Below are 11,507 nucleotides of genomic sequence, written 5' to 3'. Positions count from 1 at the left end.
TATTTTTATAATGTTATTATATTAAACAATAAATTTATAAGAACTCGTCTGAATTAGAAACAATCAATCAATGGATATTTTAAATAAAACTTATTACAGCACCATCTAGTGGGTGTAGTACTTAACTATTTTACAAGTACGAAAACTTCTACATAGGGTCGTTATAATAATAAAGATGTCGTTGTTATTTAATTTATCAAGTTATTAAAAAAATATTTTTTACTTTAAGCTGATTTATATGGTTATTTGTGAACTGATTTCGAAAAGTCCTTTTTTTTTCAAAGCGCACTTCCATGGTGCTCAAATTCTAATTGTCTGCTTTTTTCAGCTTCCATAAATATATGGAACACCGTTCCCCTATGCATCAAGTTGAAACTTGTCTTGGTTGATATATAATAAACCAATTACTTAATCAATTACTTATTATTTATTGAATTTCTGAAATTAAATGACACAAAAAGTAAAATAAATACATAGTTTAACAGTCCCCCGATAGATGGCGTTACAACGGAATTATTTAAGCTATCGTTTGATTCGACTGCAAAGTATAATATAATACAATTCACTTTGATAATTCGAAAGAAAAAAGTATCAATTTTCTATTTTTGACGTGAAATTGTACTTTATTGTACAAATTCACTATATTATTTGAAGGGACTGTGGGACGTAACTCGTAAGTCCCAGCATCTTTTAGGTTACGACTAGCTTTATGTACTCGCTAGTTATCTTAACTGCTTATTTTAAAAGCTTTTATTTAACTTGCAATGTATGTACCAGCTTTGCCAGATTTTCTATCGGTGTAAAGCGGGATTCTTTCGCCAAAAGCGGGATAAACATTTTTTCGCGGGATAAAAGCTTTCAATGTTGAATGAAGGAATTAAATACAGAATGTTTTTATTTTAATGAAAAAATGTCACTATACTTAAACGATATTGTTTTGGTTTACCATAGTTAAATCGGGTAAGTCTTCAGAATAATTACAGGTTACTTACAAGTAGGTATACCTATTTATATTTATATGAAATTATAAGTAGCTTCACGCTGTATCCCGCACACAGCAGGGTAGGCAGCGGGAATATAGTGTTAAGACATTCCGTTCCCCAATTTCTGCTGAATTTTGGAGGCGTTGCGTGTTGAGTGAGCGTGGCTGAGTGGCAGAAGTCAACGCCGCGGTTTGCCTCGACACCAGAGCGAAGAAATGAAAATATAAACGTAAATAAATATTTCACTTCCTCGAGTGGGGATCGAACCCACAACCGCCGCGTTACAGTCACACCCTTGTGCTGCTGCGCCACGAGGGCTTCAAGCTTTTTGAGCTTAAAATCGGGACGTCCCGCCAAAATCGGTACTTCTGGCAACACTTGTTAGTTCGGGTGGAATCTTTGAGCTCATTTTTGAAGTAGATATCTTCAACCGATTGAGTTGAAATTTTGTATATACGTTTAGTTTGGATGATTATGCACGATATGGTGTGTGACATAATTCTAAATGCAATATGTTATTATTTATGCAGGTAGTAAGTACTGTTGACTGCGCTGTTATCTAGTAAAGCTCGAAGCTCTTTGCAGCTGATAAAGCATACGTGGGTAAAATTCTTAGGTCTCCTTATTGACAGCTTATCGCTACTGACAATATAAAAACTTCCGCTTCGTTCTTCTTCTTCTTCTTTTGTATATGTTATAAGATATCGTTAAAGGGAAAGTCTTATCATATTATTATACACATTGTAAATATATTTAAATAATAGCTTATATATAATAGCTTCTGTATTCTGGTGAACTTCTATTATTTTAGCGAAAGCTTACCACATAATTTAAAAAAAAAATATTTTTAAAACATGAAAAGAAGGACATATTTATATATATTTTTTTTTGTCTACAATAAAAGAAATAATAATAAATAATAATAATATTTTAATTATATTAATAATGATTTTGAAATGTTTGTTTTTCAAAGAAAAATGCGCCGTTCCAATTATCCAAGACACAAAAAGCCCCAGATTTCGTGGAAGCCCAAAATCCCATGTCATTTGATTGTGAAGACTCCGCTATAAAATACATCCTTTATCTAGTTACATGAAACCTATGTAGATGGCGTTGTGCTGTTTTGCCAAACCTTGTACCATTTACTTGCAATTGAATTAAATAGAAAGACTACATAGACTTACTATCATATATAGATTGTTTAAAAGGTTCTTTTAATATTAACAAAATGTTGATTGTGGGTGCAATTGCAAAAGCTCAGTAGAAAATTTTTCGAGACAATTCGAACGCAGCACGCATGCCTGTCGAGAGAGAAAGAGGCGTTTAGTTCCGTCATTTCAGTGGTGGCGCGCGATGACCACAGTCACTGGTCACTCTACTCTATCAACCGATAATTTAAATATTTATATTTTTTTAAAAGCATCCATGCAACAAACGCTAACATCACAGTTGGTAAGTGTTTTAGTTAGTCTTTAATTCTAGTTGAAATGTAAAAGCAATTTTTATTTAGGAAGTTATTTAAACATTTTTTTTTAAATAACACCTTTTTGCGTGAAATTACATTGAATCATTGTTTTTTTTATTATAGATAATTATTTTACATTTTACAGTTCACGGTTTTACGTATTCTTGACGACATACGAGTGTTTAAATATTAATAAAAATAATTGTAAAAAAAATATTTTAAGAATTTCAGTAATAAAATATTGTCTTTATTAAAATTCGATTTCATTTCTTGTTACAGTTGCATAAACAATATATTTACAGATTGTTGATGATTTTTTTTTTATTCTATAATTAAAAAAAAATAATTAATAAGAATGTACAGAGATACAGAAAATTAATAAAAGCGTTAAGTTAAGCGTGAAACATTTTTTATTCCATGACACTGAAATGCAACAATGACACGTTCTCGTTATTTTTAACCGACTTCAAAAAGAAGGAGGTTATAAACCATTTCTGAATATTACACACACACACATATATATATATTGTGATTTATTTTCATATCATCATTATTTTATCACGTTTAAGTCAAAATTACATAGTAGAGCAAACACAATGATAAATATCTATTATGAATAAATATTATTACATCATTAAACGTCAAAAAGCTACTTATATTACTACTTACTTACGTCATATTATTTAAGAATGAAGGAATTTTAACATTATCTATATTTTAATCTTAATTAACGGTAATGAAAATTATAATTATATATATTAAAACATTAAGCTTATAAAAATTGTTTCATATTTTCATAATAGAATTATATATTTTATATGAATGCCAGTTGTGGCGCAGGGGCACTAAGTGTGACTGTACTGCGACAGGTTGTGGGTTCGATTCCCACTCGAGGCAATTAAATATTTAATATTTTAATTTTCTTCGTTACGGGGTCGGGGTAAAGCGCGGAAAAGAACAAACGGTCTTAGGCGTGGCACATGTTAATAATGATTTTTGAATGTGCTGTATCGGAAGTATTTTAGGCATTTTCATTAAATGTATTCACTATAATTTATATATTTCAATCTTAGTTAATCTTAAAAATGACAAATTTTTAAAGTCTATCAACAAGTTTTCGTACAAATCTATTAAAATTGGACTATTTAAACAAATGCGAAACTTAGAAAACAGAATGAGGTCATTGAATTTTTTTTCAGCGCCACAAACATCTAATAGACCTTTTCTAAATAATTTATTCACACTACACTATAGCAAGCATATGGATTTCTTCCTGTTTTTTTTTGTACCAAAAGATAATAGTTCATTTAACTATATTTTCTTTCATAAAATGTATAGTGTGTCCTTCCTAATAAAAATAAAAATGTGAGGTACCTAATACAACACATTTATAATATTAGTATGAATTATGACGATTCACATAAAGTAGGTCACTAATTGCATCATTAAATAAAAAAATACTTTATGTCAAAGATATATAAAAAATAAATTATATTTAGTAGGATCTTGTAGAAGTAGCATTTAAAATTTTATGACAACAATACGATAAGTCGAACAAACAAATTGTAAAGTAATTTTGTAAATACAATAAAAATATTGTAATCTTTCATATAGTTTAAATAAAAGACGTATATAGCACATGTGCTAACTAAGTAGAGACAGTATTAATCGAACTCAGGCTTGCGATGGTGGTTGTAATACAAGCCAGAGGCCTGTACCTAGAAAATATTTAACTAATAAAGTAAATAATAACGAGATAAAAACATGAAACATATTAATAAATGTGTGCAAGCTACGACAAATAATAATGAAAATGAAGACAGTGATTCAAATAAAGACGTGGACTACGACGTACTACTCTCAGCTGCTGGCGAATTTGGACTTTATCAAGTGTTTTTATTTTGTTTAACAGGTCCATTTTACATTTTTGGCGTTTTTGCGTATTATTCTCAACTTTTTATGACTGAAGTATCACCAGATCACTGGTGTTGGGTACCGCAGCTAGCAAACCTAACAGACATAGAAAGAAAACATTTAGCCATTCCTCAAGACCCTCAATTGCCTCATGGATATTCAAAATGTCAGGTGTATGTGGCTAATTGGACAGACGTTTTACTAACGGGGCAACGAGCAAATGAAACTTGGATGACGACACCGTGCCAATTTGGATGGGAATTTAACAGTACGGAAATACCTTATCCAACTATTTCAAGTGAACTTGGATGGGTTTGCGACAAAAATAGTTACCAAGCTACGGCGCAAGCTATTTTTTTTGTTGGATCTATTGTTGGAGGATTTCTTGTAGGATGGGTGGGAGATCGCTTTGGTAGACTACCAGCATGTATGCTAAGTAACATACTAGCGTGCATAGCTGGAATTCTTAGTATATTCGCTCAAAATCTTCTTCAATTTTCTCTATGCCGATTTTTAATGGGTATGTCTTACGATAATTGTATGATAATGACATATCTTCTAGTACTAGAATATGTTGCACCAAAATATAGAACTCTTATAGCAAATTTGCCTTTTGCCATTTTTTATACGGCCGGCGCCGTGGCCTTACCGTGGATAGCTTTAGCTTGTGGTCATTGGAAAGTAATTAGTTTAGCTACAAGTATTCCAATGGCACTGGCACTTTTTGCTCCGTTTGTAATACCAGAAAGTCCTCGGTGGCTCCTCGCAAGAGGACGTATAGATGAAACAATAAATAAAATCATCACAATTGGACGTGTTAATAAGAAAGAAGTACCCACAAAACTTATAGAACAATTTAAAGTGACGGCATTGAGGAAGGTAACAAATGAAAATGTCAATATTATACATATTTTTAAAAAAGCTAAGTTAAGAAAAATTTTTATAGCTATGTGTTTAGTATATATGTGCGCTATGACCGTCTTTGATGCATTGGTTAGGAGTGTAGGTGGTTTAGGATTTAATTTTTTTATTTCATTTAGCTTAGTGTCGTTCTCTGAGTTTCCTTCCCTTACTATTCTTTCTTTTCTTTTAGACTTTACTGGAAGAAAATGGTTGTCAATAGGATCGTTCTTGCTATGTTCTATATTTAGCGTTTGCACTGTTTTTATTGGTAGCGGTCTTCCATCTGTATTATGCGCTGTATTTGCTAGGTTTTCAATAAATATGGCTTGTAATATCAGTTTGCAATGGGCTGCAGAGATGTTGCCAACTCCCGTGAGAGGATCCGGTGCATCAATAGTTCATATATGCAGTTACGTTGCATCTATAGTATCCCCTTATATTGTATATTTAGAAAATTATATAACTTGGCTACCTTCAATACTTATTGCATCCATTGCTTTAGCGGGCGCTTTACTTGCATTGATTTTACCTGAGACAGCTGGAATTGATATGCCTCAAACTTTTGAGGATGCAGAAGATTTAATAGACAAGCAGAATTTTTTTGATATTCCATGTTTACGGAAAAAGGTGGAAGGAAATGTTAATTTGTCCTTTGAAATGAACTAAGTATTCAAATAAATGTAATTTATGAATGTACGTTTCATATTTTTTCAATAAATAGTCTTTGACTTCAAGTTTACACAAATAAATTATAACTAGAAGTTCAGAATGACCATTTTTTAATATTTTATTTTGTTATGAATACTTATTTTATATTTTTAATTAAATATTTATAAGCTATTATGATATAATTTAAATATTTCTTTTGCGAATATAAATATTATATTAATTACAATATTATTTATTTATTTTGTTACGAGTTTAAGTCTAATATTGTAATTATGAAAATGAAACTTGTATCTGCCAGCGAAATGTTTTAAATATAAACTATGTACAGTGGTAGGTACACTAGAAATATATTTCAAAATAAAAAAAAACCTAAAGATTATAAGTAATATTTTTTTTAGCGTCACACTGTATCCCGCAGATAATATAGGCAGAGGGAACCTATTCTTTAGTCTTTATTCTGGAGGCATTGCGTGTTGAGTGGCGGAACTTTTCATCGCACGTCGATACCAGAGCGAAGAAATGAAACAATATTTCAGTTCTTCAAGTAGGCATCGAACCCACAAGCTGTAGTGTTTACTCATTTGACAATACAATAGACATATTTGTAAACATTTAAGTAATTAGCACTTGTGTATAATATACAGTTGTTTAAACAAACCACGCGTATGTTTCTGTCTCTGTGCGTAAATAAATATATATTATATTTCTCGAAATGACTTTTGTTCACGTAGTATCTAGTCATGAAAATAAAGTAACCTTTAAACTATATTTATTTACTTTTTTATATTTTTTATTCCAATCCATTCCATTTAATTTATATTTAGCATTAACTATTGTAATATCGCCACAAACCATTTCAGTTTTTAGACGTTAGGTACGACTCTACATATATATGGTTGTATAGAAATTTATTATATCTTAATAAATAAACTGCCTACTATTATGTATTTTGAACTGCTTTGTTTCTAGTCCAACTTTTTTCCTTAACTTTGTTAAAAATAATTTTCATTTCAAAACTCAGTACTATTTTCATTGCATTTTCAGTTTTATAGCGACTTGGTGGTTTAAATAATAATATTCGAATTTGGTCGCGAATTACTAAAAATAACTTTATTGGCAGAAGCTGAATGGAAGCAGATTTTAGTAGTAGTTTATTTTCAGCCTTTTAATTAGATAAGATATCATCACCTGTCTTGATTTAGAAGATAATTCAAAAGGCTCAAGGTGATAAGTAGTTTTTAAAACGTACCTAATTGTGTTCCTTATTTCTCTTTATATTTAGCTGATATGTAACGTATAATCATAATAATGTTTGTTCAAAAGAAATGTTATTTTCCATTAGCAGTAGTTGTTTTTGAAATATGTTAATTGTAAAATAAACATAATGAAACACGATTAATTGGTCTTTGTAAACGTTATGTCCTTTATTCGCGCATACGGGAAACCGTATGTTTGTAGAGTGCCTAAAATATTATTCAATTTATGTTTGTTACTTATATTATTATTTTGTTTAATATATATTATTAGATCTCAGCTCAGTGTGAGGAATAATGGAAAGAAATATAATGCAAAAATAAATTAATAAATAAAAGATTTTTTTGTATATTAAGGTCAAAATATATTAATCTGATAAATGTACATTTATTCCTTCTTTGTGTAGCTATCATTATTATCATTAAACAATGGATGGCTTATTGAACAAATAGCTATATATCATTCGTGATAGGAAAATGTCATTATCGTTTTGGAGAAAAAACCTTTTTTGGACGAAATAAAGTGGTAGTACTACCTTGATCCCTTTATCATTTTATACGTGTACAAATAAACGAAGAGATTGCATTAATGTCTAACTAAACAGTTGTCAATGGTACTCGTAGTGTTTAAGAAGCGAGGTTTTATTACTCTAAATTTGACTTCTGAGAATGTAATTATAATATGTTTCTTATTGTAAAATAAATATATGTATATATATATTTCGATCAATTTTATTTTTTATTCTGTTAGTAGAATTGTATTATATTAGTAAGCACATCGGTTGAGTAATTTTTAACTAAATTTAAAATAGTTTCTATTGAAAACACTGGTACATACATATCTATGTTTAAACTTTAAAAAGTAATTATTATAAAATATATAGTAGATCTAAGTGGCCAAAAGCAAAATTGAATTTATGATCTTCTTCAGTTGTTCAGTCAATTTAAAAAAAATGAATAATAACAAAAATAAAAAATCTGTATTCAGGGATATTTTTTTATAAAAAGCTCATGAATCTAAATGAGTTGAATTCATGATTTTTTTTAAATCTAGCAGATAAGTTGAATCTTCATTTTGCGACTGTTGTCGGGTCGATCCCTAGTTGGAGGAATGAATGATTATTTATTATTAATTTCATTTCTTCGCTCTATCACCAAGGCAAAAATCTGGCGTAGAGTTCAAACCACCCAACACCCAACACGAAATACCTCGAAAAATTCGGCGGAAAATGGGGAACGGAGTGTCTTAACACTAGGTTCGCCCACTACCAAATAAAAATAAAAAATATAATATTTAAATCTAATTTCCCAGATGTTTGAGTTTACATTATCTACATCACATGGTTTGAATGACCTCGTGTGTGCCACAACACAACTGCTATATTATACACGTTAGTAGTCAGTACACACTAGTTCAATATTCTTAGCTAATCTAACGGACCAGTTAGCTAATTACATAATGACCTTCCTTGGACACTTGTCAACCGGCTAGTGGATTTATAATTGTTTTTTTTTTTCAATAAATATAATGAATGTAAATTTAAACATGTACTTACGTATGTATAAATAGTAATTTATTTGGTTTTCCCCTAACCTTCCTCAGTAAATTAAAATTTACTTACGTCACTTACTTGTTGACTTAGTACGAAATCCCGCTGCAAAAATATGCTGGTATCCTTTTTTTAATGAAACTTATTTTTTATGAATGGTACTATAGGTTAATTTCTGTTAATTAATTGTAGGTACATGTTTTTTGTAAGCTCAATATAAAAGAGAATAATGTATAGGTTGATATTAGGTTGACAGTTTTAATGAACAGGTGTTTGTTATTGATAGTTAAGTTTTGTTTTTATTAGTCTGTTTGTTCAGGCACATCTTCTGAACTAGGTACTAGGCTGATTTAAATTAAAGTCCACACTAAATAATGATCAATAAAGAAAACTTGCATTAACAAAAGATTTTGAGCGTGATGAATGTTTTTCATTGACGTATAAAAATTAAAGATCTGGAACGTCTGATGAAAAACTATAACAGTTTGGTATAAACTACGAGAAATTTTGCTTTAGTGAAAGATGTTCAACGTATCAGGTATTTTTCACTGATATATAAAAATTAAAGATCTGGTATAGGTGATGAAGAAGTATACGATATAATGTATAAATTACAAGATTTATTTTGATACTAGCGGCACGCCCGTGGCTTCGCCTGCGTGAACTACGTTATTATTAATTTCTGTCTCCATGAGTACCTACGTCCTACAAGTGACGTCCATGTAAAATTTGAGACTCCTAGCATGTGTAGTAACGAAGTTTCATACAAACTTTCAACCCCAAAAACAATCCCTTAGAAGTCGAATATTGCAAATTTCCGTCTTAGTGTGCACCTACGTCCTATAAGTAACTCCTATGCAAAATTTGAGATTCCTAGCACTTGTAGTTTCTGAGATTTCGTGATGAGTGAGTGAACTTTCGATTTTATATATATATATATAGATTAATAAAACTGATGTGTCTGTCTGTGATTTACAGTAGTATCTATATTAATAATACTAGTTACTCTCACTCATTTGCCTTTACCATACAGAACACATCCCTATATGTTTACTATATCTTACACATAGCAGGGCGCCTTGGTATATGTGGAACAAATGAGGAAAAAAATCGAAAAATGGAAATTTATATTTAAGAGTATACTATGGATGATAAAATTTATTACAAATATATAATTTTAGTTTTTTATTAACTGGTTTTTTTCAGGATGTTTAAACAATACTAAAACACAAATAAGCTTTTCCCGAGTAATCTTTGGAAGCACTGTACCGATTTTCATGGACTTTACACTGGAAGACAGAGAAGATAGTGGAGCAACATAAAGGCCCCTTATTATCCCGGAATACTCACGGGATCAGAATTTATGCGGGACACTTACTGCGTGCTACCAACCACCTCCATAGATATGAAATAAACAAACATTTTATAATCAAATACATGCCTAGTTCAAGTGGGTGAAGCCGCGCACGTGCCGAATAATCAATATGGCAGTTTGATTTCTTTCATTCTGTCTGTCATTAACCCCTTAATAAAAACCGTGGGATGCTATAAGTTAGACTCGTGTAAATACTTACACATACACACATACGTGTGTATGTGTTTATCGGTATCTGTATATTTGTGACTTTCTTTGATGATATGATAATTTTAAAATGTTTCCAAATGATTTTCTTTGTTTGTGAACTAATAGGGAGTAATCTTAGCCATGATTCAATAAAATATATTCATATTCAGATAGATAGACGCTTCTTAGATCGACTAAGCAAAGCCCGACCCAAAATGAAAATATAAAATATTTCATTTCCTCAAATGGGAATCGAACTCACAACCTATCACGCTTACATTCGCACGATGTTACCCTTGCGTCACTACTGGCCTCATTATTAATAAGAGAGAGCTTTCATATATTTTCCCTTAGGACTTAAGTGTTTTGTGAAATTACTCTACAAACATTTTACATGACACGCGGCGTACGTGCTTGGCTCGAACTTGGAAAATGTTAATCATACTTGATATAAAAACACAGCAACATTCAAAATTCATTCTGCATACAGTTACGGCTTATAAAATGAGACATTTAACTTTAGACAAGCTTTAGCAGACCTTAAGAGTCACCAGCTCGTGTTAAGATATTCAGTACCCCATTTTATGGAGGTATTTATTATCGTAAAAGACAAGGCAAACGAGCGTTCGGGTCACCTGATGGTAAGCGATCACCACCGCCCACGACCCCATGCAATACCAGAGGAGCTACAGGTGCGTTGCCGGCCTTTACGGTGAAGATAGACGCGCTTTTTGAAGGTACCCATGTCATATCGACCTGGAAACACTACCGCAGGTATGCTTTTTCACAGTTGCGTAGCGCGTGGAAGGGACTTCCTACGAAACCGTACAGTGGTAGTGCCACGTATCCAGTTCTTCAGAACACTCCCCAATGATAAATGCGGTAGAGAACGCACAGCGAGCTGACGTCTCTATGCAATTTTTTTATAGAGCCATTGCCATTGAGCCATTATCTATCTCTACTCTACGGCTCTACGTGGCCTGGGCGTGGCTATAAGAGAAATGTTTTGAAAGACTGGCGATACGACAAATGGGGTGTTTTTAGTGGTTAACACGCAAACTGGTTGACTTCAGGGGGTTGAATTGAACCACGTTCCTTTCACCCCATGAGATGATATTCCCGATGGATGCTTCAACAGCAAACGGAAAGGATGAAAATATTAAGCATATCATTTCATTAAGTGGAAATCGAACCCACAACCTGTCG

General features: G+C 31.6%; 2 protein-coding genes across 5 annotated transcripts in view; both read left to right on the top strand.

The window, feature by feature from the left end:
• The first annotated feature begins 2,330 nt into the window (after window positions 1-2,330).
• TrpA1 (Transient receptor potential cation channel A1) overlaps window positions 2,331-11,507 on the top strand; it is a 50,484-nt gene continuing 41,307 nt past the window's right edge. For all 4 annotated transcript variants that reach the window (XM_085206113.1, XM_085206112.1, XM_085206115.1 and 1 more), the window contains exon 1: window positions 2,331-2,435. The gene's annotated coding sequence lies outside the window, so the exon portion shown is untranslated. The remainder of the gene's footprint in view (window positions 2,436-11,507) is intronic.
• Window positions 4,111-6,060, top strand: LOC146527091 (solute carrier family 22 member 13-like). Its single transcript, XM_085206061.1, has one exon. The coding sequence runs from the start codon at window positions 4,213-4,215 to the stop codon at window positions 5,929-5,931; it is 1,719 nt and encodes a 572-aa protein (XP_085062187.1). The 5' UTR covers window positions 4,111-4,212; the 3' UTR covers window positions 5,932-6,060.

The sequence above is a fragment of the Heliconius melpomene genome, chromosome 21 (assembly GCF_056956725.1).
Source record: "Heliconius melpomene rosina isolate 202511_hmr_F chromosome 21, ASM5695672v1, whole genome shotgun sequence".
NCBI lineage: Eukaryota > Metazoa > Arthropoda > Insecta > Lepidoptera > Nymphalidae > Heliconius > Heliconius melpomene.
The sequence above is the reverse complement of the archived record's forward strand: the minus strand, read 5'-3'. Positions and strand labels throughout refer to the sequence as shown.

Bases quoted from the DNA above. Each gene is read 5' to 3' on its own strand.
- LOC146527091 (XM_085206061.1), top strand. From the start codon at position 4,213: ATGAAACATATTAATAAATGTGTGCAAGCTACGACAAATAATAATGAA.